Below are 27,542 nucleotides of genomic sequence, written 5' to 3' on the forward strand. Positions count from 1 at the left end.
GTCTCTCTTCCTTGGGTGACCCGGAAACAGGACTTAGAGGGGTCTCTGTTTCTTCAAAATGAGGCTCTTTCAAATGTGTGGTAGGATCTCTCCGACCTTTACGATCCATACATTAATCCTTTTGAATCCATGCATGGCACTTATAGATGAAATCTTGAAAAGCTGGAGAGGGCGGTTCAGGCCCTCCTTCTAGCGCCAATTTGTTGACATGGCAAATGTGCACGATGCCAACAAAGGGAACTAACCCAATCGCAAGCCCCAATTAGACTTGCTTTCGTTTGGGTTGGCTAGCTCTGATAGGTTTTAAGGGACCCCGTAAACTGCTTGAATATGTCGAAAGATTGCTTCCGGGAGGAAGACTTCAATTAAATCAACAAAATGAAACAACTAACCTCTATGTATTAAATCCTATCTATACTACTTCTAACTACTCTAATCTATCCTGCAAGAGCATGATACAGAGGTTTAAACATCATATATATGTTCAGCAGGAGCGTGATAAAGAAGGTTAAACATCATGCATAGATTCAAGTCCAAATGAATCAATCATTGAATTCACAGCTGGACAAGACTGTATTAAAGCTAAATTGCAATCCAATCACTCATATAGGAATCCACATTCTTCTATGGAATTAAAACTGCAACTGATGTTTAATTTAGTTTCAAATCAGAGACCATTCACAAGTTAACCATGAAACTAAATCACATTCAATTTAACAAGACTAATAGTGAACTGTAAGTCATCAATATGCATAAATATAAATCATATTTACAGTCATGCTAGTAACAACACTTTGATCCAAAACACTACAATGAGTCTGAAACTAAAGGCTCCTTCTTCCCTAAAAAACAATCCTCCTCATTCACAATAAAGCAACACTGTTATTCTCCATAATCAAAAGCGCTCCTCCTTTCTTCAGAGGGAATATTTATGCCTTTCCCCTTGCTCTCTGTCTCCCCTGCCTCTTCATCTCCCCCACTATTTTTTGGAATGCAAATCGAGTACACAGGGATAGGAGTGGTGAGGTTGTCGCCACATCGAAATCACTTTGCTCGAGCGTTTTGCTTCTCGGGGAATGGATAGGTGTTGAAGGAACCGAGTGATCCGAACTTAAACAAGAACGCAACAAATTACAGAGATAACCATAAACATAGATATGCAGTGGAAATAATACTTCATTTCATTAATGTAAAATACTGAAATATGCTTACAAACAGTAATGGAAATAAACCAGCTAGGGCGATGGTAGCTTATCTCTGAGAAGAGATGTGGTAGCTACATGCCTCTGAACTCTCTTACAATGAGGCTCGAAGGCCTATTTATTGTTGAGAAACAATGAAAAACCCTTAACATTTCAAAACCTAACCCTAAAAGATGAAACGCCAAACTGTGGGCCCCGTTTGCGTAAATTGATACATCAACTTCCTGGGGTCGTAACTTTGGCATATGATCTCCGTTTGACGCGTACAATAGCTCGTTAGAAAGATCTATCCGAGCACTACAACTTTGGGAAGGGCAACATGGGTCCATCGGTCCATGAACCCATGTTGCCCCGAGATTTCCCAAAAAACGTCGTTTAGGGCCTCAAAACGGCTCCGGAAGTTCAGGACCGGAAAAACTGCTAAAAATAGTAAGTTGTGCTACAATTAAGGAAACTGAAAATGCTGAGAGAAACAATGGTGGGGGTCCAGGTGGACTTGGCAGGTGGCCACCAAGATCCACCTGGATCATTCCTCCCCCCTTAGGAAGCAATGGTCCCCATTGCGTTGAGTTCCTCCATGAGATGAGGAAACTTTTGCTGAACTTGGTCCCTGGTGAGCCACTTGACCTGGTGAAGGAATTGGCCTGCTTTGACAACTCGATACAATTGGATATTCTGTTGGCGAGTGTTCTTGATCTGTGTGTCCATGATCCTATCAGTTGCAGCTTGTTCCATGCAATTGGGATTTAATTCTGCGGGTGTGAGTTGTTCTACAATGTCAGATGTGTCTAGCAATAGTGGAAAGTATGGCTGAAGGCGATCCACATTGAACACTGGGTGCAGGCCAAGGAATGGGGGAATGTTGAGCTCAAATGCATTGTCTCCCACAACGTTAGTAATGGTGTAAGGACCATATCGGAGTGGTCTCAGTTTCCGATAGGCTCCAGTAAGGTGTTCCTTATGCAAATGCAACCAGACTTTGTCGCCCACCTGAAACTTGTGTGGCACCCGATGTTGATCATGTCGCTGCTTGTACTTGGCATTTGATTTCTCCAGAATGTCATGGACCTGCTAGCGAATATGTTGGATGTGCTCAATGAAGCTAGTTGCCTTGTCTGTTTCAGACTGGACATGAGCCGAATCTATGTGAGTAGCTGCAAGTGGCATGGCCACATCAATGGGGCATAGTGGCTGGAATCCCAAGCCCACCTGAAAAGGGCTGTGGCCAGTCAAGCTGTGAAGAGCTCGGTTGTAGCTGTGCTGAACATAGGGGAGGCTCTCGTCCCATGTGCGTGGATGCTTTGAGTTGTACATGCGCAGAATGTGCACAATCATCCTATTGACAACCTCTGTCTGGCCATCAGTTTGAGGATGGAAGGCTGTGGACTTAGTGAGTTTGGTGTCCAGCATTGACCAGAGACTGGACCAAAATGTGCTGAGGAACCGACTGTCCCGATCTAAGATGATAGACTGTGGGATCCCAAAGTGCACCCACACTTGTTCAAAGAAGAGTTTAGCAGTGGCTTCTGCTGTGATATTCTTCTTGCAGGCCGCCATAATGGCCATCTTCGAGAACCTGTCGACGACCACAAAAACACAGTCATTTCCATGCTTAGTGGAAGGAAGGCCTGACATGTAATCCATGGAGATGGATTCCCAAGGTCGAGTAGGGGTAGGCAGTGAGGCATAGAGGCCTTGCTTCTTGATGGTCGGTTTGGCAATGGCACAAGCAGTACATGATCTGATGTACTTCCCAACATCCTGTCGAAGATTCGGTCAATAGAAATACTTTTGCAGTACTGCCACTGTTTTCTCGACCCCGAAATGCCTAGCAGCCCGACTGTAGTGTGCTTCCCAAATCATCTTGGCACGCTCGCTTGAAGGAACAGAAAGGTGACCCAGGTGGCATAACAGGGCATCTTGGAGGTGAAAATCTGGAACATGCCGACCCTCCAAGAGGGTTTGGTATGTGTGGCCGAATTCTGGGTCGCTTTTATAGAGAAGTGGCCAATCAGAAGTCTCGTGCCCACAAGAGTTGAGCACGGTGGTTAACGCCATGATCTGTGGTCGACTGAGGCAATCTGCAACATTATTGGTGCTACCCTTCTTATACTTGATATTCAAGTGGAATTGTTGCAGGTATGTAGACCACTTCTAATGGTGATCATTCTGCAATTTCCCTTGGGTCTGTATGAACTGCAGGGGTTGGTGGTCTGTGTGGATGACCGTTTCCTTCCCCAAAATGTAATGCTTCCATTGTCGGCAGGCCTGCACAATGGAATACATCTCTTTATCATAATTGGATTACTTCCGGACTGTGTTTGAAAGTGTTTCACTGTGATATGCCACTGGATGCCCATGTTGAGTAAGGAATTCCCCAATAGCATAGTCGGAGGCATCTGTCTCGACCTTAAATGGTTGTTGTAAATTTGGTAACGCGAGCACTGGTGCTGTGCAGAGGTGATCCTTCAACTCTATGAATGCCTTCTGTTGAGATTCAGACCAAAAGAATTTTGCTTTCGCTCCTCCCTTGGTGACTTGACTCAAGGGCCAAGTGATATGAGAAAACCCCAACACGAACCTACGGTAGAAGTTGGTAAGACTGAGAAAGCTGCGGAGCTTTGTCAGAGTGGTTGGAGGTGGCCAATCCCGAATGACTTGGATCTTGGCTAGATCCACATGCACCCCATGTTCATCAATAATGTATCCCAGATACTGAACCTGGGTCATGCCAAAAGTGTATATCTCCAAATTGGCACATAGCTTTGTGTTGCCACAGTGTTTGGAGAACTTGTCGGATGTGGTGGAGGTGCTCTTCCCAACTCTGGCTGAAGATCAGAATTTTATCCAAGTATACCACTACAAAGGAGTTGATGAATGGCCGCAAGATGTCATCCATCAGCCTCATGAAGGTTGCAGGAGCATTCGTTAATCCGAAAGGCATAACCAACCATTCGAAAAGGCCCTCCTTGGCTTTGAAGGCAGTTTTCCACACATGAGAGGGTTCGATTGGTACCTGGTGATATCCTGACTTCAGATCAATCTTGTTGAAATATTTCGCCCCCTTTAGTTGGTCCAGGAGGTCATCAATCCGCGGGATTGGGTACCTATTACGGACAGTGATCTTGTTCAGCGCCCGATAGTCAATACAGAGTCTCCACATCCCATCCTTCTTTTGTACCAACACGATTGGGCTCCCACAAGGCGATGAACTCGAACGGATGTGACCTTTCTGCAGGAGCTCCTGAATCTGCCTCTTGATTTCATCGTTCTCCAAAACGGAGCGTCGATAAATTGGTCCATTGGGTAGCAGTGCACCTGGGGTCAGATCGATGGAGTGCTTGACTTGATAGTGCAGAGGAACCCCTGCGGGGGAGGTGAAGATGTCCTCATACTCCTCCACGACCTTGTCCATCTGTAGTTGTCGTGCGGAGGGGCCCTGTCTGGAGGCTATGGCCACCGTCTTCTTCTTTCCTTGAGGGCATATCATCAGGAAAACAAATTTCCTGGTTTTTGAAATGAGCTTACTGCATTGTTTTGCAATAATCAAGAGATGGCGGTAGGCGGTGCTACCTCTGGTATCCTGTACAACTTATTTCCCAATGTAATAATAACAACACGGGGCCTTGATTCATACACAGCATGTCGCTTCCACAAGTATGGTTGTCCTAATAATACATCACAAACTTCAAGGGGAGCAATGTCACACAATACCTCATCCATGAAGGGCTTGATGTTGTATGGAAGGCGACACTGCTCGCTCACGCGAAGATCCCGTCCTTAGTGAAGCCACCCAATGGTGTACGGTTATGGATGTGCTGTGGTCGGTAAGCCCAACCGCTTCACGACCTCTGTCGAGATTAGGTTCTTTTGGCTCCCCCTATCGACAATGAACTGTAGTGGGGAACCCTTTACCCACATCTGGGAGTGGAAGAGACGCTCCTCCTCCTCTGGATCTTCGGGTTCATTTTTCTGGATCTTGGCGGTAGCAACAGTGGCGTTGGGATCCGCGTCAATGATCTACTTCCCTTTGTCATTCCCCTTGTCGGGTTCTGACTTAGAGTCGGAACATGCATCTGATTTTGAAACCTTTAGCTCAGCCACCAGTGACTGCTTGGCCCGACACTCACTTGTGTTGTGAGTGGAGCTCTTATGGAACTCACACCATTTTCCTGTGTCCTTTTTCGGCTTCGCGGCGCTGTTCTTTGCTTGTAGCTTTGGTGGGTTGTCTTGGGCTGCACCGCTTTGGCTTTGTCCTTTGTTCTGTGGTTTAGGGGCACCTTTCCCTTGCTTTGGATTCGCAGACCTAAAGTCTCGCTTCTTTTGTTTAAACTTCTGCTCGACCTTGACGACATATCGATATGCTGTGCCGAGTGAGGAGATGTTCAGGAATTCTATTTCTTCCTGGATGTACTTGTGCAGGTAGCCGCGGTATTTGAGTATCAAATGCTGCTCCGAATCCTCGATACCCAACTTTGTGCGAAGGGTATGGAAAATATTGGTGAACTCTGACACGTCTTGGTCCCTTCCTTGCCGCAGCGTGGTCCACTTTATGTATTCAACCTCATATCTTCCGACAGGGTAGTACTGCTCCTTGATGGCATCTCGGAATGAATTCCCGGTGGGTGCGGCTGAAAATAGTGAGCCGGTATTTTCATCCTTCTTCTTGCAGTAGGTTTCCCACCAGTCCTTGACGTGGGGGGCTACTTTGAGAAGAGCGAAAACAATCTTTTCCCGACTCGAAAATTCATGAACAGAAAAATAACCCTCTAGCAGATTTAACCATTTATCTACGGCATCTGCATCTATCTGACCCTCGAATATGGGGATTTCAAAATTAACTTGTACCTTAAAGGGCGTGGAATATCCAAAGTAGCTGCTGGAAGCCAATGCGTCGTTTCTGGGTAGCCGCTGAAGGATCTGGGCAAAGTTGTCCATCATCGCGTTCCGTTGTCGCTCGAGGGCTTCTTCAAGCAATATTTTGGTAGGATCTCCTGCCCCCTTGTCTTTCTTCTCATCCGCCATGGGAGGCCGTTGGGATTTGCGAGGCTGGTCTTGCAAAGGTTCGACCAGTTCAAGCTTTAACTCCTTATATCCCGACCTCGTTGGGTACAAGCAAAGAAAAATAGAGAAAAAGCAGACCGCTCTGATACCACTGATCCGAACTTAAATAGGAACGCAACAAATTACAGAGATAACCATAAACACAGATATGCAACGGAAATAATACTTCATTTCATTAATGTAAAATACTGAAATATGCTTACAAATAGTAATGGAAATAAACCAGCTAGGGCGATGGTAGCTTATCTCTGAGAAGAGATGTGGTGGTTACATGCCTCTGAACTCTCTTACAAGGAGGCTCAAAGGCCTATTTATTGTTGAGAAACAATGCAAAACCCTTGACATTCCAAAACCTAACCCTAGAAGATGAAACGCCAAACTGTGGGCTCCGTTTGGGTAAATTTGTACATCAACTTCCCGGGTCGTAACTTTGGCATACGATCTCTGTTTGACGTGTACAATAGCTCGTTAGAAAGATCTATCCGAGCACTACCACTTTGCGAAGGACAACATTGATCGATGGAACCATGATGCCCCCAGATTTCCCAAAAAATGTCGTTTAGGGCCTCAAAACGGCTCCAGAAGTTCAGGACCTGAAAAACTGCTAAAAATAGTAAGTTGTGCTACAATTAAGGAAATTGAAAATGCTGAGAGAAACAATGGTGGGGATCCAGGTGGACTTGGCAGGTGGCCACCAAGATCCACCTGGATCACCGAGCATGGTTGTGTATCACTTCACTGCACTTGTGTGGAATGGTTATTATTCCCTGCCACTTCTTGAGGGAAACTTGAAATGTTGTGTCCGTCATCTCACTCCCAACACACTTTGAGGCATTTCTGGGAGTGACATCTTGAGGGATCGGCACTGTGCTTTCCTTGCCACGGAGCGAGCCTTCATTATGCATAACGATGGTCCATCTTCCTTTTTGCATGCTTCGGCTTTGCAGTACCCAACCGGGGTTGTAGAGGTGTCATCTAGACATATAGCACCTCTATCTGCTACCGGGTCCGCTCGAGTTCACCTGCAGAGATAATTCATATTAGCCTTATGATTACGAATGAATGATAAAATGCCTAAAACAGCAAATCTTTGCCTTCATGAAGGATTTATAACATCAAAAGAACAATCATGAAAGAATCGGCCCCCTGGTCTTTAATCCATACATTGATTCAGTGCTGCAGGCGAAAGCTTAGTTTACACTGAAATGTATCGCAAAACACACAGTCGAATCAAAATCCGGACTTGAAACACTTCAGGACAGAACCTGTACCCTATCGGGTCCGCTATATGGAATTTTCCATTAAAAATCACGACCACGGAATTTTATTGAATACACATGAATACACATAAAAACCCCGCAGTCAGTCATATAGCCGGACTTCAAAATTATACACTAGAGCCTATAACTATCGGCGGGTCCAGTAAACAATGGCGTGCCTTATAAAAAACTTTGGACCGGGTCGATTGCGATATGCGAAATGCTCTGGACCTGATATATATATATATATATATATATATATATATATATATATATATATATATCGTGGTTGATAAAACCATCGGGTCCAGCAGATGGTAGCGCGCCATATATATAAGCCCTGTGCCTCCCGATAGCGATTAGCTCCAGACCCGATATCTTATATGATATGCTTAAGAGGATCGGTGGGTCCTCCACATAGCTACGCACCTTATGTTCAAGCCTTGGGACCCCGCCGATTGCGATATGCAAAATGCTCCGGGCCCGAAAATATATGTATTTCATATTTAATAGGTCAGCAAGTCCGCTATATTGTTGTGCGTGGGGCTCTGCCGATAGGCGATATGCGGTTGGGAGGCGGAACCGAAAACACATATACGTTAACGTTCATAAATCCCTTTGGGTCCGTAATGTTATCATTCCCTTTGGAAAACCCCAACTTTAATGTTTCATCGCAAACACATGGATATAAGCAAAAACCTATGTATGGTCGTTGGGGCGGATATGAAAATAAATATACCTGGTTTAATAATCATCAACAGGTCCGGCTTTTGCCTCCTCGCTAACTAAACATCCCGTGCTCCGTCGATATGCGATGGGCAATTGGGAACCTGACCCAAAAATATATGTATTGCGGCTGATAAGGCTATCGGGTCAGGAGGGAAGCGGAACGCCATGTATGCATATGTCTTGGACTTAGGCTGATTGTGATATGGGACGAGGTTTTTGGACCCGAAAATATGTATATTGTGGTTTATAATGCCAGCGGGTCCGGAACCCTTGTGGCATGTGTTATGCAAAGGGTTTTCTTTGTAAAGATCTTATAATGTGACAATGATGCTATGAAGGTTTTTGTGTATTAAGTGCACAAATGCCCGTAGTGAGGGTGGGGTGATTATGCGTGCGGGCATAGAAATACCAAAAATGCATATGAAGATTGAAAAGTCCGATGAAGGGAATGAATGAAGGGCTAAGCTGGGTCAAGAATGAAATATGCCATAGAGATTTATCAAAGGGGGCCTTGACCATTTAGAAATTAAAGATTTGGCTTGGCAAAGAGCTAAAATCCTTGGGATTGGACAAATCATTTGGAGGAGTGCAAGATCAACTTATAGGGGGCCCCATTCAAAATTGCTACCAAGGCAAGTTTTAATAGGGTGGTGGTTGTGGCCACAACAGAACCTACGGTAGAAATTGGCAAGACTCAAAAAGTTGTGAAGCTCCGTTAGAGTGGTTGGGGCTGGCCAATCTCGAATGACTTGTATCTTGGATGGGTCCATATGTACACCCTGCTCATCAATGATGTACCGCAGATATTGAACCTAGGTCAGGACAAAGGTGCATTTCTCCAAGTTATCACACAACTTGTGTTGGCGCAGGGTTTGAAGAACTTGTCGATAATCGTGGAGGTGCTCTTCCCAACTCTAGTTGAAGATCAATATGTCATCTAAATACACCATCACAAATACATTTGTGAAGGGTCGCAAGATGCCATCCTTCAGTCTCATGAAGGTTATAGAGGCATCGTCAATCCGAATGGCATGACCAACCATTTGAAAAGGCCTTCATTGGATTTTAAGGCAGTCTTCCACACATCGTAGGGTTCGCTAGGCACCTAGTGATAACCTGACTTCAAGTTAATCTTGCTAAAATATTTAGCCCCCTTGAGCTGGTTCAGAAGGTCATCAATCACGGATTGGGTACCTATTCCAGACAATGATCTTGTTCAGTGCCCGATAGTCAATACAGAGCCTCCAGGTCCCATCCTTCTTCTGTACCAATACAATCGGGCTCCCACAAGGTGATGAGCTTGGCCTGATGTGCCCTTTCTGCAATAGTTCCTGAATCCGCCTCTTGATCTCATCGTTCTCTAGAGCAGATCATCGAAAGACCGATCTATTGGGCGAGGCGAATTCCCATATTCGAAGGTGGGTGAGGCGAAAATATCCCTGTACTCCTCCACGACCTTGTCCATCTGCTGTTGTTGTGCAGAGGAGCCCTGTCTGGAAGCCGTGGCCACAACTTTCTTCTTGCCCTGGGGACAAATCATAAGGAAAACAAATTTCCTAGTATGGGAAATGATCTTACTGTATTGCTTTGCAGTGATCAAAGAGATGGCGGTAGGCAGTGCTACCTCCAGTATCCTGTACAACTTATTAGCCGAAGTAATAATCACAAAGCGATGTCTAGACTCATATACAACATGTCGCTTCCACAAGTATGGTTTTCCTAACAATACATCACAAACTTCAAGAGGAGCAACGTCACACAATACCTCATCTGTGAAGGGCTTGATGTTGTAGGGAAGGTGGCACTGTTCGTTGACATGAAGGTCTCGTCCTTGGTGAAGCCACCCGATGGTGTACGATTGTGGATGTGCTATAGTATTTAGGCCCAGCTACTTCACGACCTCTGTTGAAATGAGGTTATTTTGGCTCCTGCTGTCAACAATGAACTACAGTGAAGAACCCTTCACCCACATATGTGAGTGGAAGAGACATTCCCCCTCCTCTGGATCTTCTGGCTCAATCTTCTGGATCTTGGTGGTGGCCACGATGGAACTGGGCTCTGCATCAATGATCTGCTTCCCTTTGTCAATTCCCTTGTCGAATTATCATTTAAAGTTGGAACTTGCGTCTGATTTATAAGCCTTCAGCTCGGCCACCAATGACTGCTTGACCCGACACTCAATTGTATTATGAGTGGAGCTCTTATGGAACTCACACCATTTTCTCGTGTCCTTCTTCATCTTTAGGGTGTTGTTCTTTGCTTGCGGCTTCGGCGGGTTGTCTTGGGCAGCTCTGCCTTGGCTTGATTCTTTGTTCTGTGTTTTGGGGGTGCCTTTTCTTTGCTTTGGATTCGCAGATCCAAAGTCTCGTTTCTTCGGTTTAAACTTCTGCTCAATCTTGATAGCCTACCGATACGTCGTTCCGAGCGAGGAAATATCTAGGAACTCCATCTCGTCCTGGATGTACTTGTGTAGAAAACCATGGTACTTGAGCACCAAGTGTCGCTCAATACCCTTGATACCCATCTTTGTGCAAAGGGTATGGAAAGTATTTGTGAACTCTGGCATATCTTGGTCCCTTCCCTGTTGTAGCGTAGTCCACTTTTATGTATGTCTTCATAGCTCCCAACAGGGTAATATTGTTCCTTGATGGCATCTCGGAAAGAATTCCAAGTGGGTGCAGTTGAAAACTACGAGGGTTCACTCTCGTCCTTTTGTTCATAGTAGGTTTCCCACCAATCCTTGATGTGTGGGGCGACTTTAAGAAGTGCAAAAGTAATATTTTCTTGATTGGAAAAGTCATGAACTGAAAAATATCCTTCCAATAGATTTAACCATTTATCTATGACGTCTGCATCTATCAGGCCTTCGAATATGGGAATATCGAAGTTAACTTGGACCTTAAAAGGAGTGGTGCCTCTAAAGTGGCTACTGGATGAAGATGCATTGCCTATGGGTAGTCGTCAAAGGATCCGGGAAAATTTATCCATCATCGCATCCCTTTGTCGCTTAAGGGCTTCCTCGAGCAACATTTTGAAAGGATCCCCTGCCCCCTCTTCTTTCTTTTCTTTCGCCATGGGAGGCTGTCAAGTTTTGCGAGGCTGATCTTGCAATGGTTTAACCAGATCAAGCCCTAACTCATTATAGTACCCTGACCTCGTTGGGGACATGTAAAGAAAAACAGAGAAAGAAGGCCATTCTGATACCACTGATTTGAACTTAAACATGGATGCAACAACTTACAGATATAATCATAAACATAGAGATGCTGCAGAAAAACACTTCATTTCATTAATAGAAGAATATTGAACTATGCTTATAAACATGCCTCTAAATTGTGTTACAATGAGGCTCAATGGCCTATTTATTATTGGAAACCATGAGAAAACCCTAAACAACCAAAACCCTAACCCCACGATATGTAACACCAAGATTTTGTGGGCCCCGTTGGGGTTAGTTGGGAAGCCAACTTCCTGGGGTCGTAACTTGGTCATATTATCTCCATTTGGCGCGTATGATACCTTCTTGGAAAGGTCTTTCTGAGTACTACAGGTTTCACTATAGGCCCATGCCTATGGCTATTAGCTTGCCGCAAACCCCAAAAAAACGTCGTTTAGGGGGTCAAAACTGCGTTGGAAGTTTAGGACCTGAAAAACTGCTAAAAATAATAAATGTTAAAATGAATAAGGAAACATATTAAACTGACTAGGGGGTCTAGGTGGAATAGGCGGGTGGCCACCAATATCCACCTGGATCAATTATAGGTAGGTGGAGATCTATTAATTTCCATACTGATGGCTAATTTTTTGTTGTGTTCAGATCTAAGGATTGTAAGCGAATTGGGTAACTATATAACTAGGTTAGAATGGGAATACTAGTTTATCCTTCTAGCTTGACGGTTGGATATTTCTCCTAATTGGGTACGAGTTCAACATTTGGAATGTCCTCCTGATAAAAATTGACACAACATGAAATTCTAGTAAGGTGGTAGATGGCTTAAGCTCAGTAGCTTTAGTGTGGAATTATTGGCATCCAAGGAATTCACAACAATCTTCACGACAGTGCTAGGCAACAAGGAATTTTCATTGTTTGACTTATCATATATAAAATCTATTTGATTGGTTTTATATGTTAAATTTTGTCAAAGATATACGGATTTTATGGGCTGGCACTATCCCATATTCCTATGTAGAAATTCCTTGTAGATTCAAACTATTAATTGTAATTTACTAAAATAATAGACTTGAATCTACTCTACCAACTATGGAAGCAATTAACGATTGTGAAATCACGAAGCATACAAGAGAAAGAATTCAATCAACACATTACACAATGATTTCCTAGGGAAAGTCACAGCCAAAAACCCCTGCTATCTATATATTGCATTAGTCTGAAAAATATGAGAAGATTACAATGCTTTTCTCAAGCCTGAGCAACCTCTGCACTATCTCTATCTGTCTCATTGCTTCCTATACAAACCTTGGCCAATACTTAACCAATTTTCTACTTGCCAAAGTCCCTATTTCCTTGTGTTATTTCTCAAGGAATCAACCCCCTATTAATTAGGGAAATCCCCATCTTGAATTGTGCAATCCCTATTGGCCATTCTCTAACTGCATGCACCACTTAACAATGTAAACTTTGAAACGGGAACTATAAACTCAAAATGGGAACTCTAGCAAAAAAACCCCGAAAAAACATAAAAAACAGTGCTAAAAGTGAAAAGTGTTGATGCTGGAATAACACCTTTTCTTTTCTTGGGTAAATTTTCAACATGTTTTAAAAATGGCGGTGAAAACCAATTTTTTTGCTCAAAAATTATCCAAAAAACACCCTCAAAACGAAAAGGGTTGATTCTGGAAGAACATTTTTTTTTTGAAAGTAAAATTTCAACATTTCGAAATAATGGCATAAAATATTTTATCATGACCCCGAAAAACACTAAATTTAAAAAAATAATGAAAACATAAAATTAAAAATAAAAAATAAAAAATAAAAACAATGAAAAAACACAAAAAAGTAAAAAAAACAAAAACAAAAAAACAAAACATAGATTAAAACAAAAATATAAAACAAAAATAAAAGACGAAAAAAAAAAATCAATCATAAAATGTAAAAAGAACGAAATTAATGATAAGAATTAAAAAACTAAAAAAAAAATTATAAACAATTAAATAGTCAAAAAATTATTTTTAAAAAAGGGGGAAAAAGGAGTTATCTTGTAAACTAAAAAAAATTGGCAAAAAAATATATATATGGAAAAGAAAAGAAACATTTAAAAGAGACAAAAAATTAAGTAGGTGAAAATAGAAAAATTAAAAACAAAAAAACAAAAAAATTAAAAATTAAAAACAAACTAGATTTAAAAAAAATTAAAAAATTAAAAAAAAATTAAAAGCAACTAAAATTAAGATTAAAATGTTGATTACTTAAAAAACAAATATAAAAATATATATAAAAGACAAAAAAAAAAAAAAAACAAAAACAAAAAATGTTAAAAAATGATCTCACAGACCATAAAAGAATTTGGAAAACAAAAAAGACAAAATTAAAATATATATATAGTAAGTAAGTAAAAATAGAGAAATTAAAAAAAAAAAACATTAGAAAAAACTGGGTAAGAAAAAAACAAATTAAAAACAAACTAGTTAAAAAAAAAATAGAAATTAATGAAAAAAATTTAAAAACTAATTAAATTAATATTAAAAAAAAAAACAAAATAAATTCAGATTATAAAACAAAAAACAAAAAAAATGAATATTTCTTATTTAAAAAAAATTGTAATTATTTTTTAATAAACATAGATATTTTATTTAAGAAAAATTAAAATTAATTTTTTTTTAAAACAATCTATTTTATTATTAAAAACAATTTTTATTTTTACTTTTATTTAAAAATAAAATTATTCAACATATATTTTATATTTAGAAAAAAAAAATAAAAAATTAAACTTATATTTTATATTTAAAAAAAAAATTACATTTACATTTTTCTTTTAAACTATGTTTTTTTAATTAAAAAAAAATGAAAATTACATTTACATTTTTTTTTTAACAATGTTTCTTTTTTATTTAAAAAAAAATGAAAATTAATTTTTTTTTTTCAACAATTTTTTTTTATAACATTTTTTTTGTTATAATAAAAAAAAAAGATTTTTTTTAAAATCAATATATATATTTTTTAATTTAAAATTTTACAAATTATTAAAACGAATTAAAATTTTAAAAAATTATTAAAAAAAATTAAAATTCCTATTTAAAAAAAAAAAAAATGGTTGTGGCCCTCCCCGGCGCCCGTGGCGGCGCTGCCGTGGGCGGAGGGCCTGCCCTCTGCCCACGGCAGCGCCGCCACTGGCAACCGGGGGGCGGAGGGCCTGCGCGCGGCCGGGGAGCGAAGGGTCTACGCGCAGGCCCCTCCGCCCACGGCAGCGCCGCCACGTGCGCCGGGGAGGGCCACAGCCAATTTTTTTTTTTTTAAATAGGAATTTTAATTTTTTTTAATAATTTTTAAAAATTTTAATTCGTTTTAATAATTTGTAAAATTTTAAATTAAAAAAAAATGTTGGTTTAAATTTTTATTTTTTTTTATTATAACCAAAAAAAATGTTATAAAAAAAATTGTTGAAAAAAAATATTTAATTTTCATTTTTTTTTAAATAAAAAAAGACATTGTTAAAAAAAAATGTAAATGTAATTTTCATTTTTTTTTTAATAAAAAAACATAGTTTAAAAGAAAATGTAAATGTAATTTTTTTTTTTAATATAAAATATAAGTTTTTTTTTTTTTTTTTTTAATATAAAATATATGTTGAATAATTTTATTTTTAAATAAAAGTAAAAATAAAAATTGTTTTTAATAATAAAATAGATTGTTTTAAAAAAAAATTAAATTTAATTTTTTTAAAAATAAAATATCTATGTTTATTAATTTTTTTTTTTTTTTTAAATAAGAATACACATAATCAATCTTATGTGATTTTGCCGAAGATTACTAAACAATGTTATGGATCACAGAAGTCTAAATTCCTTAATAAAGAAATACACATTTTTTTGTTTTTTGTTTTTTGTTTTGTTTTTTTTTTTTTTTATATAATTTGAATTTTTTTTGTTTTTTTTTTAATATTAATTTTATTAATTTTTAAATTTTTTTCATTATTATTATTATTATTATTCAACTAGTTTGTTTTTAATTTGTTTTTTTTTTTCCCCAGTTTTTTCTAATATATTTTTTTTAATTTCTCTATTTTTACTTACTTAATATATATATATTTTAATTTTGTTTTTTTTTTTGTTTTTTTTTTTTTTTTTTTTTATGGTTTGTGAGATAATTTTTTTCTCTAGTTTTTGCTAATGTTTTTTTTTTCTCTTGAACTCCAATATCAACTAGGTAACTTGAATTTCATGCATGCATGAGTTAACTATGGTTGATTTATCTGTTCACTGGTTGAACACATGAAGTTGCACCCTACTGCTAGACCTCCTACCAGTTCCTCCAGCAGTTGGAACTAGTTTAACTGATTTTAACTCGGTTAAACTGAATTAATTGATTACAACTGAAAATAAACTCAACTAGGGCTCCTATAAAGTGGAGCCACTCTACATGACTCAAGTTAAACCCTCAACTCGAATTAACTGAGTCAACTAAGTGAAATTAACTTAGTTAACTCATACAAGTTGTCTTGTGATGTGGAATTACAATTTTTCTCCTAATTTAATTCAAGGGAAAATTAAATCAGGATTTTCTTGTTGCATTTTCAACATCCTCCACTATGGCTCAAAGAAGCAGAACTCTATTAGGACGGATGGATTCCATTCTTTCCCCTCTCCATAGGTTTGAATCTAAATTGGATGAGCAAATAACGAATCTGAGGTAAGATTGCAGGCGTTGTAAGTTAGGAGACGAGCTAGAGATAGAATGTGGGGAGGTCCCACGGGAATGTTAGTAAGTATCAATGGTGTTGGGAGAATGAATAGTGGTTGTCTCGACGCAATCACTCAATTGAAGTAGAAAATTGATGTGCTACAAGTAGATTTACTTGAACTAAATTTGAAATTAAAGGACCACAGCCTATCCATAGTACAATTGCTCGAGGAAAATGAGTGGATCTCTGGCACCAAATTAGTCTATTGAAAACTCAGCTTAGCAAGATTTACGATGCAACCTGGACTCAACAAGAGCAGTGCCTGGACATTAACAAGCTAGCCAATGCAGATGAATACAAATGTATTTGAAGTATGTTGCCTTGCACATTTTTCTTTTTGCTAGGTTTTTTGTTGTTGTACATATAGCTTCAAGAATGTTTTGAAATGTGACATAGTATGTAGTCTAGTAAGCCTAAGTAATTAGCACTCTTTAGCCCTATGGACTTGTAGGATGATGCTCATAATGTAAACCTATATTATGTGACCAAGCACATATTTAATGCAAAATATATTTATTCTTGTCAAAAAAATTAAAAAAAATAACAAACAAACAAACATAGATGTGTTATGTAAAGTTGTGTAAGTGATGAAGAATGAATTATAATGATAAACATCAAATTTTTTTTATTATTTAAAATTCATGCTAAAAAACATAAAATCATAACAGCTTTATAAATCTAATTTTTTTAATTTACAAAATACTAAATATATAAAAATGAAAAAAAAATCTTAATAACTTGGAAAAAAAATCAATTTAATTTATAATCATATTATTATTTATTATAATCATATTTAAAATAAAATAAATTTTATTTAATAAATTAATAAAAAATATTTAATAATAATAATAATATATGATTTATTTTTAATAAAATTAATATATCTAAGAACAATTAATATTTCAAAATTAAAATTAAAATTATATTATATATATATATATATATATAACTTTTATACGGTTTCGATGTGATTGAAATCCTTAAAAGTAAAGCAAGCTCAGATTGTATTATAAATTTATTCTATTACTCGAAGAATATTTCAATATCAAGTCACCGAACGGAATTCATGATTCCTATTAAAAAAAACTCTCTTTCTTAGCCCTCAGAGAGGGCAGTGGAAGAAAGTTGGCTCGCAACCGAAAGAGAGATTGTGTTAGCTTACTATGGCTGTGCAAAAGGAAACAACCCATGACAGTTTGATTTCTTTGCTTCACAACGGGGAACGTGATTTCTTGTTCAGAAATAATGGAGACAAGGTACGATTGTTATACTTATAGTCTCTGTTATCATTTATTTTGCTGCAAAATTGCATTTTTGTATTGAATCCAATGTAATCTACAGGTGAAAGTTGAAGCACTGAAAGGGAAACTAGTGGGTCTGTACTTTTCTGCCCATTGGTGTCCTCCATGCAAGGCTTTCACCCCCGTTTTGTCTGAAATCTATAAAAAGTTATCGGAGAAGGGGGACTTTGAGATTCTCTTAGTTTCTGCGGATTTTGATGAGAAGTCATTCGAGGAATACCACCACACCATGCCATGGCTTGCCCTGCCATTCCCAGATTGTAATACAAGGAAGAAGCTTAATCAGGCCTTCCAGGTCGATGGCATTCCGTGCCTTGTTTTTCTGGACAGAGAGGGCAGAGTTATAACGACTGAAGGTGTGGAGATCATTGAAAAATATGGGGTTGAGGGATATCCATTCACCGCAGAGAGATTTGATGAGCTGAGGGCGAAAGAGGAAGCCTTATGGGCTGCAGAGACTGTAGAGTCTCTTCTGCTGTCTGATGAACGGGATTTTGTCCTTGCCCATGGAGGAAGAAAGGTGCGTGTTTTCCCTTTTTGGCTTGTGTTTTTCTCTGCCAGCAAGTCTGGATTTGGGTTCTTTATGAGAATGTAGGTATGATTCATGAAAGCATGTATTGAATTGGGCTATTGAACTTGAAAATCTAGAAATAAATTATGTATTCATTAAGTCTATTGAATACATGTATTGAATTGGGCAATTGAGTTTCATTGGCTCCTGTAAGGGTTTAGGAAAAATAGATGCACAGATTTTATTTCATGATGGCCTTATTGTCAATTTGGTGTTTTCCTGTAGGTTCCAGTAGCAGAGCTTGTGGGGAAAACTGTGTGTTTGTATTTCTCAGCCTACTGGTCTGGTCCCTGTAGAAATTTCACTCCACAGCTTGTGGAGATTTATAATGAGCTTTTGAACAAAGGGGAGGCTTTTGAGATTGTGTTTCTCTCGAATGACATCGAGGCGAAAGACTTTGAAGAATATTATGCAAACATGCCATGGCTGGCTTTGCCATTTGGAGACAACGTTGAAAAGAATTTGTGCCACTACTTCCGCGTTCAGAGTCTCCCAACCTTGATTATTTTGGGTCCAGATGGGAAAACATTACAAACGAATGCTGTGGGCCTTATACAAGAATATGGAATCAGAGCTTATCCATTTACCAACAAAACGCTGGATGAGCTTGAAGCAGAGCTTGAAGCAGAGGATGAAGCCAAACGAGAAGCTCAAACCCTGGAGTCACTCTTGGTTTCCGATAAGCGCAACTTTTTGATTGAGCATGGAGGTGCCCAGGTGAGATACTGAGATCTGCTTACTGCATTCACTGTTCTTATGCCATGATTCATGAATCGCACCATAGAATTAAGTTCTATTCCTTCATAACATACGGGGGTTCTATATACAAATGGTCAGGCAGAGTAACTTATTGGTTGCTGCCATGCTAATTTGGGCTTGTGAATCGTGATAACGCTGATAAGCGGAGAGAGCGAGGCGCAAGTCCTGAGTAATTTTTGACAGCCTGAAGCTGCTCAGGTGTAGCAGCTCAGCCACTTGGTCTTCTTTGTTTAATCATGTTCTATCCCAGGCTAATGTGGATTCTGCTTCCCATTTTTCAAACCGGTAACGGTTTATTTATAATATTCGTTCTGTTCTGATCAATCTGGACACAGAAACATAGATTCTCATTCACAGAGTATCGGCAATAAGACTGGTTGATTAACATATCCAGAAGTATTCAGATGGAGACAATCAATAAAACAAATCTCCATACACAATTTGGGATGTGCAGTTTACAAATTAATTGGTTGAATCTGGTTAAAACTATGATAAGCTCTTAGGGATCTAGTATTAGGGAGCAGAGACTCAGACACTGAACACAGAACTTGGAACTTGAAACTTGTTTTCATTTAATCGCTGAACAGATTTTTGTGATGCCTTTAGGGTATGGAATCGAAAAAGGGTTTGATGTTCTTTTCATACCAAGCCTTATGGACAGCCGTGAGGTTGAGAGTCATGTTAGTCCCCTCAGGCCTACTGCTTGGGTGGTACCATTATTGAGGCAGGCTAAATATTTCCTATGCTCCCTAACATAAGGTTAACGGACAGCCGTGAGGTTGAGAGTCATGTCAGTTCCCCTCTGGCCCACGCTTTATGGGCAGCCAGTTGCTTTATGATCAAAGGCATGCCGTATGTACCTTCAGATGAGCACCACACTTATCATGTTGACATTCAGCCTATCTTGGACCGGCATAGTGTTGTGTTCGGTAATATGCCCGCAGGGCTGTAGAGGATATTCCAACACATCATAGAGTTGGAGCCGGGCTCTAAGCCCATTGTGATCACCCCCTACCGCCATCCACGGATATAGAAAGAGGAAATAGAAAAGGCTATCAAGGTCTAAGTGGATATATGTAATCTTCACTCACTTCTGGAGATGGGTCACATCAGGCCTAGTTCTAGTCCATTTGCTTCATAAGTAGTGCTCGTAAAGAAGAACGATGGTACGATGAGGATGTGCATAGATTACCTTTTAACAATAAAACAATCAAGAACAGGCGATCGATGAGCTTATCGATGAATTGCATGGAGCCGTCTACTTGGAAAAAATCGACTTAAGGTCCGGCCCAGATCCGTGTGCGTGAGGAGAATGTGCACAAGAAAGCTTTTAGGTGTCATTGTGGACACTATGAGTTCATGGTCATGCCATTCAAGCTAACAAATGCGCTAACCCCTTTCCAATCAGCCATGAACCAGGTATTTAGTGCCCAGTTTAGGAGATTTGTTTTTTTATTGATTGATGACATCTTTATTTATAATCAAACCCGGGAAGACCACTTTAGACACTTGGATACAGATCTTGCAGCAGGTAGTCTTTGCAAAAGAGTCCAAGTGTGAATTTGGAGTTATAGAGATCCTATACTTGGGCTTCCTACCAATTAATTGATTGGACAGATAAAGGCAACAGATAAGGAAGGATATAAATTGATTAATCAAGTTAGGCGCTTTATGAACCCAACCAGGATGGATGGATATTTTGATTGGATAAATGGTAGGCACTTCGGAAACGCTTAATGTTGATTGATTGAAAGGACTAATGATAGCGAAAACCCTGGCTGAAAAGAATAGTGATTTCGATTGCTAACGATAATTTCACTAATGGCAAGGATAACTTAATAGCACTCCATACACGCCCCTCTGAGAATTCGACAGTGCCTCCTTGGTGATGTTCACTGCCCCTCCTTTATGTTCACTGCCCCTGTATGTAAGTTCGACTGCCCCTATATTGAAGTGATTCTCGAGCGCCAGCGAAAAGTATGTCTTTTCGAACGCCAACGAGGAGACCTATCGAGTCGTACCGAGCGTTAGCGAGAATAGCTTGCCTAAGAGCGTGAGTGATAGGAGCCTAACCTTCTGACTAATCTCTCTTGTCTTTGTTAGTTGGTTGACTAAAGGAACCTATGCAACGCCTATCTCTTTTTATTGGCTGTAGGCTACGAGCGACAACGAAGGGACCTATCGAGTATTACTCCGAGCGTTAGCGAAGATAGCTGGCTGGATAGTTTGATTGGAAAGCAGAGCCTGACCAAGCAAGTCGTATTGGAAGGCGGAAATTGATTCCAATATTCCCAACCTATTCCCACACCCACACCTAAGTGGCTTAACGAACCAGGAACCTTGCCTATGGATCTTTTTCTTCGAAGCATGACGCTAGCGCTAGGCCAATCCATTCTCTCGGCACTGAAAAGAAGCTAGTCTCTGTATAACCAAGCAGGAAAGCCGTCAAGCCCTCTCCTGTTAGTCGAGCATGCTTACGCATCCTCAAAGCAATCCATGTCCTGCCCCACCCGGCGAGTAGTCAATAGCAAGCCAAGCCATCCAGCCAATAAAGCAATCCATCCAGCCAGCCATCGCAATCTATGCTTCCCACCTTCCGAGGCAATCCTTTCAACCGATGGAATGACTTATACCTACAAGCAGGGGCTAGAATGCAATCAATGGAATGGATTGGAATGCAATGAGAGGACATATACTACCATCAGAGGGAAGGCACGAAGGATGACCACTGATAGATAGGACATATACTAACGAACGAATGGGAGTGATAAACATATACTACCAGGGAAGGATGATATGATTGATACTACCAGTGAGGGATAGAGGAATGGTTACACAGATACAGTAGTGGGGATTATAACCCCCAACCCGGAAGAATGAGTTGATTGCATTAAAGTTCGATTCCATACAATCCACCAGCCAGGAAATCCATCCACCTTATTACCCAAATGCCATACACTCAGTCTTTATAGGAACACAGCACAAAGGAAACGCCCCAGGTAGATCTTTTTCTATTTATTCCTTTACACTGGCTGCCCCAGCTAACCCCATAAACCCTATTCCTTTTTCACTACGAGGGGAGTGCAGCGGATTCACGTTAGATTGCAAGCCATACACCTGCCATCCATCCGGGTCACAAACCCCGCATTACAATTATATGAAATCCACCTAGCCTGAAGTATGGTGAGGGAAACCTTGAAAACCCTCCACCTCAGGGGATTGGGGTGGGTGGGTAAATAGTGCTCGAGCCTGCTTGCTCATCCTGAAAATGGAAAAATAGGAGCTAAAAGTTCAAAAACCTCCGCCAAGGTGATAAGCCAAAAATAGACTCATGCTCTTCGAGCTTTTCTGAAGATGGGAAGATGGGAAGATGGGGGATGGGATGATAGGTCTGATGGTAGTGATGATGGGTATGCTGGGCTGGATGATGGGATGGATGGTAGTGATGTTAGTAGCTCTATATAGGTTTAGAGAGCAGTGGTATAGCTGTATAGAGAGAGAAGGGGAAGTGGGATAGAGCTGTCTGGATATAGAGCCAGTATAAGCGGTATAAGTGTGACAAGTATAAGAAGGACAGAACGAATCGAGTTGCAGACTGCCTCAGCCAGCCTCCAGTTGTGGCGTTGACTACAAAGTTTTCACTCTTGTGGCTCCTCAGGGTGGCCCCAATTGTATGACAATGATCCTGACTTCACTGCTACATATCAGGCCCTGGGTGCAGGTATAATTTCACCTCCAGGATGCATGCACTTTTGTGCCATCTGGGCCATCTCTGTGTCCCTTCAAGCGAGCGTGTGAAGCTGATTTGGGAGGCGCATTACAGTCAGGTGGCAGGGCACTTTGGTGTGTGGAGAAGACAGTAGCAGTGCTGCAAAAAAAGTCTTTCTATTAGCCAAAACTCCGATAGGACGTTAGCAGGTACATCAAGTCATGCACCGCCTGTGCAGTTGCTAAACCTGCCATCAAGAAGAAGGGATTGTACACTCCTCTACCTACCCTAGACAAGCCTTGGGAGTCCATCTCCATGGATTATATGTCAGGTCTTCCCTCAACCAAGCATGGTAATGATTCTTTGTGGTTGTTCACCAATTCTGTAAGATGGCCATTCTAGTACCTTGCAAGAAGAGAGTATCACAACAGAAGCCATTGCTAAGCTCTTCTTCAAGCGTGTTTGGGTTCATTTTGCCACGGACCATTATTTCAGATAGGGAGAGCCAGCCTGTGGTCTTTGATGGACACCAAGCTGACCAAATTGACTGCCTTCCACCCCTAAACCGATGGGCAAACAGAGGTAGTGAACAGGATGATCGGGCATATCTTGCACATGTACAACTCCAAGCATCCATGCACATGGGATGAGAGCCTTCTGTATGTTCAACATAGCTACAACTGAGCCCTCCACAGATCCATTGGACACAACCCGTTTCAGGTGTGCTTGGGGTTCCAGCCATTTGCCCTATTGATGTAGGTTTGCCCATTGCATCTACACAGGAAGAGTCCTCCCATGCTCAAACAGAGGCTTCCCTCGCACATTTTTCTTCGTTTCGTTATGTATCCGTCCGTTCATTTGTTGGCCCACTCATAAGGGCATGAGGTCAAGCTATGAATGAGGGAGGCATGGAGGTGCCGGTTACGAGAGGAAGAAAGCCAGCCATCAGATAAGCAAGCGTTCAAGAACAAAGGAGTCATAAAAAGAAAGCCAGGCCAGCCCTCTATAGCGATGATGGGTAAGTAAGTTCTTTTATTTCTGTTTCTTTCTATAAAGAAAGTAAATTGAGAATGCTCAGGAAGCTCACCCCACTTCTTTCTTTCCGCCCTATAAAGAAAGTAAAGAGAAGGCAGCATTATATAGGCCCCGGCCCGGAAAAGAATAGAACGAGTAGTTTCCCTATACCGATTCTCACTTACAGAGATCCCTCACCATATGAATAGTGAGTGACTCCGTCCCTATTGGTCTTAGATGATACCTAGTGAATTGGCTTAGTTGGTGCTGAGAGGTCCTACCGGGCCTCAAATTAGATTGCGTAATTACGTATATAATGAATGAATGCATCGATATGTGTCATTACGCTCCTACCTACAAGCCCTCTCACCTGCCAAGCAATCTCACCTGCCAAGCAATCTCACCTGCCAAGCTGAGCCAAGCCATCGAACCAATCTAATAGAATATATGCGTTGTCTGCAACGAGAGATCTTATATATGTCATTTCGGTTTCTGAAGGAGAGAGATTGAAAGCAGATCTTATATATGTCATTTCGGTTTCTGAATGAGAGAGATCTCTTTTCTATGTCATTTTGGTTTCTGAAGGAGAGAGATTCCAAGGCTACTATTATATATGTCATTTCGGTTTCTGAATGAGAGAGATTCCAGATCTTCTCTATGTCATTTTCACCTTGGCGGAGGTTTTTGAACTTTTAGCTCCTATTTGGCCATTTGATGGAGGCAGAGGTTTTTGGACATTCTCCCTACGAGATAGGCCATTTTCTCTTGGCGGAGGTTTTTGAACTTTTAGCTCCTATTTGGCCATTCGATGGAGGTGGAGGTTTTGGACATTCTCCCTACGAGATAGGCCATTTTCTCTTGGCGGAGGTTTTTGAACTTTTAGCTCCTATTTGGCCATTTGATGGAGGCGGAGGTTTTAGCAGAATACACTCTTAGTTTTGGATTATCTCGATTACGGGGATTGGGGTGGGTAAATAGTGAGTGGCTCCATGACAATAGCGTATATAAAGAAACAGCATCTCCATTGGGAATCCCTATGGTGGGGGAGGTTATAATGTTGGCCATCCTTCTTATGGGCAGCCTTCCATGCCTGTTCAAACTCACGATCCTTCGCGCGTTGCCTCGCACGCAAGTGCCAGTTCGACCACTCACCATCATGTTCATGGTGAGACTGCCTGTGGTAGCGCCATTGCAAACCCATATTATCCTTTTCCTGGGCCTACTCAAGCACCCTCCGCACCACCGATGCAAGCACCTTAGCCACAACAGAATCTGGTGCAGCAAAATCCTCCCCAACAAGGGCAAGTATATGCCCAGTAGAATGCACCCAATCCTCAGAATATGCAGCAAAAAAAAAGAAGAATGAGGGGAAGAAAAAAGCCAATAATCAGGATAAAGGGGTTGGGGGCAACCAACAAAATGCATCGGCAAATGCTGGGGGCAATCCTAATCAGAACTCAGGACCAACTAACACTCCCAAGCAAGGGAAACTGAGAACAAACCAACCTTGTTCCATTTGTGGTGAATATGGATATTATACTCATCATTGTCCACTTTTACCGAAGGTGCGCCAAGCCATTGAAGCGAATAAACTTAAAGCAGCCCAAGCCTTGAGAGGCCAAGCTCCCATTGTTTATAAACCCAGGTCCAATCCTCAAGTGTTGCAAAATTCTTTCCCATCGCAAGGGTTTGTCGCGGCCCAACAACCTGCACCCCCACCTAAGAAAGAAACCTTCATCATCTAATTCATCCGAAGATCCTTCATTTCAGACTGTATTCATGACCGTCGTGGATGTCCACCTTCAAACTCGACGGCACCAATATGAGATGCCACTTGAACTAACTGCTACCGAAAAGAAGGCGGACCCTCCCTTATCCAAGGCCTTGACAAATTCCGCGACCACCCGTTGACTCGGTACCCAAAATATCGAAGGCGGCATTCAATTTACTACTTTTAAGGGTATGCGGGTGGGAACATATAAAAAATAGTTAGGTTGAAACAGAGGAATAGTAGTGAATCCCGGTTGTTATTACGTTTATAAGTCTCCTTTAGCCCGAAACTTGGTGGCGGAGCTTAGCCCTAAAATCACCTCTATAATGGCCCTATTATTATGATTTAAGGGGCTTAGCCTTCGATCTATCTATAAGCCCCACCTCTGTCTACTGAGGAAGACTTCTATCATAGCTCCTGTTCAACCCGAATGGTTTGGAGGAGAACAAAAGGGCAGGGCTGCCGGAGGGACAGGAAGTGAGTAGGAGTAAGAAAGGGTCAAAAGTGGGTTCCACACCTTCAGTTGAGACAACAAGTTGCCATACCTATTATTCTCGTCCATCGAAGCAGAGAAATATTTCTTTTAGTTAGGAGGAGCAAGCACTCCCTTCTGGGAGGTGGAGAAGGGCAATTCGTAGTTCATCGAGCATTTTGAAGTAGCTTACCCTTAAATAAGAATAGGGCGGTTCTTGCTCCCCGATTTAGATAAGGCTTGTAGCGGAGCCGATTCATAGCACATTTGACATATATAGAAGGGGAAACCACTTTGATATTGAAGATAAAGGGAATTCGTAGTCCATGTTCTGGTTCCCGATTCACAAGTAGCGGATAGCCAGTAGCGGAACCGAGCCGAACCTGCAGTAAGATAGCAATGTCCCGAAGCCAGACGCCATAACCAGCTTTGAGATTGATATATAGTAGGAAAGGTGCGTGGAGTGGATAGGGGAGGAACATTTCTTTCCTCCTTCGATTGCCCTACCTGCAGGCCCTTCTGATTCAAAGAGATTCGAGTGCAGCTGATTCACTCGATCGATAGGGTCATGGGGAGGGGCGGTAGAGCGACTAATTCTTCCGGGCATTTCAGCTCTCTACCCGTGATTAGAAGAAAGTAAGAATTGGCGGAGCCCCTTATATAAGAATTGAAACCGTTCACTCCGGCCAAGCAGTCAATTCATTCTAACGCCGGTAAAGGCCCTCTCTATCTGGTCGAGCTCTCTCCCCATCGACCAACTGATAAGTCGAGCCCCTGTCAAGTTGCTAAACCATATGGTTGAGTCATTGAAGCAAAGTTGTGTTCCTTAATCCCCCTTTTGGCCCTTTTTTTAGGGTTCATTGGTGTCCGGCCAATCGCCCCCTGCGGCATTGGTGGCCCCTCTATCCCATCCTTTGGCTTCCGGTCACTTCACTCAATAGGCCGGCTACTACTCATTCTTTGGTAGTACTAGCTAAGACTTACGATCGATATTGCAATGGTCCGTACTACCTATTGCATTCTATATAGGCATTGGCCCTTTTGAATAACAGAAAGTAGGTGGCGAATAGAGATTCCAATTCCCAATCTTAGTTCCCATCCAATAGCTTAGCCTTGAACCCAATCTTAGTCCAATTCCCGATCAACACTCTTGTTCCAACAGCTTAGTAAGATTTACGCCCACTCAGCAAGCTAACTCGCTAAGATGCCCACTCAAGCTTGCTTCAAGCAGGATGAAACTAAAGCTCGCTCACTTCAAGCAAGCTCACTCGACTTACTCGATCAAGCCCACTTGAGCTTCAAGCGACTCAAGGCATAGCACCTCTTGCATGCACTCCTCGATCAAGCTCACTCACTTCAAGCGACTCAAGATGCTCACTCATTAGCATGGCATAGCACCTCTATGCATGTCACAACTCTCCAAAATGCTCCTCTCCCGGAGCGATGGCGGCCTTTTAGTCGAGAGTTCGCTTACTCACCCTCTCTCCTCACCATATGAATAGTGAGCCCCCTAAAGGGTCCTCTCCCTTTTGGTCGAGTCTGCTTACGCATCCTCTCCCTCTTCAATTTACTTATTGGGTGGGGGGGCTTATGGTCGAGCACCTAAAGGTCCTTAGTGACGAGAGGGGCCACCCAATAAGCATCTTTGATCAATTCTTCGAGAGAACGTAATGACATATATAACGAGCATCATTCAATCTCTCAAGAATGACTAATGAATCACATCGAATCTGGTATGACACATATATCGATGCAGTCATTCATTATATATG

At 41.0% G+C, this 27,542-nt stretch overlaps 1 protein-coding gene across 1 annotated transcript in view; it reads left to right on the plus strand.

Annotated features, from left to right (window-relative positions):
* Positions 1-17,206: 17,206 nt before the first annotated feature.
* The window catches only part of LOC149261142 (putative nucleoredoxin 1), a 30,370-nt gene continuing 20,034 nt past the window's right edge, over positions 17,207-27,542 (plus strand). Inside the window, exons 1-3 of the mRNA XM_089421658.1 lie at positions 17,207-17,429; positions 17,515-17,994; positions 18,271-18,762. Coding sequence (XP_089277784.1) covers positions 17,337-17,429; positions 17,515-17,994; positions 18,271-18,762 — 1,065 coding nt within the window. The 5' untranslated portion in view covers positions 17,207-17,336. The remainder of the gene's footprint in view (positions 17,430-17,514; positions 17,995-18,270; positions 18,763-27,542) is intronic.

This window comes from Pinus tabuliformis, chromosome 6, assembly GCF_031772625.1.
Source record: "Pinus tabuliformis cultivar Carrire ecotype Pingquan chromosome 6, CPIR1, whole genome shotgun sequence".
In the NCBI taxonomy this organism is placed as follows: domain Eukaryota; kingdom Viridiplantae; phylum Streptophyta; class Pinopsida; order Pinales; family Pinaceae; genus Pinus; species Pinus tabuliformis.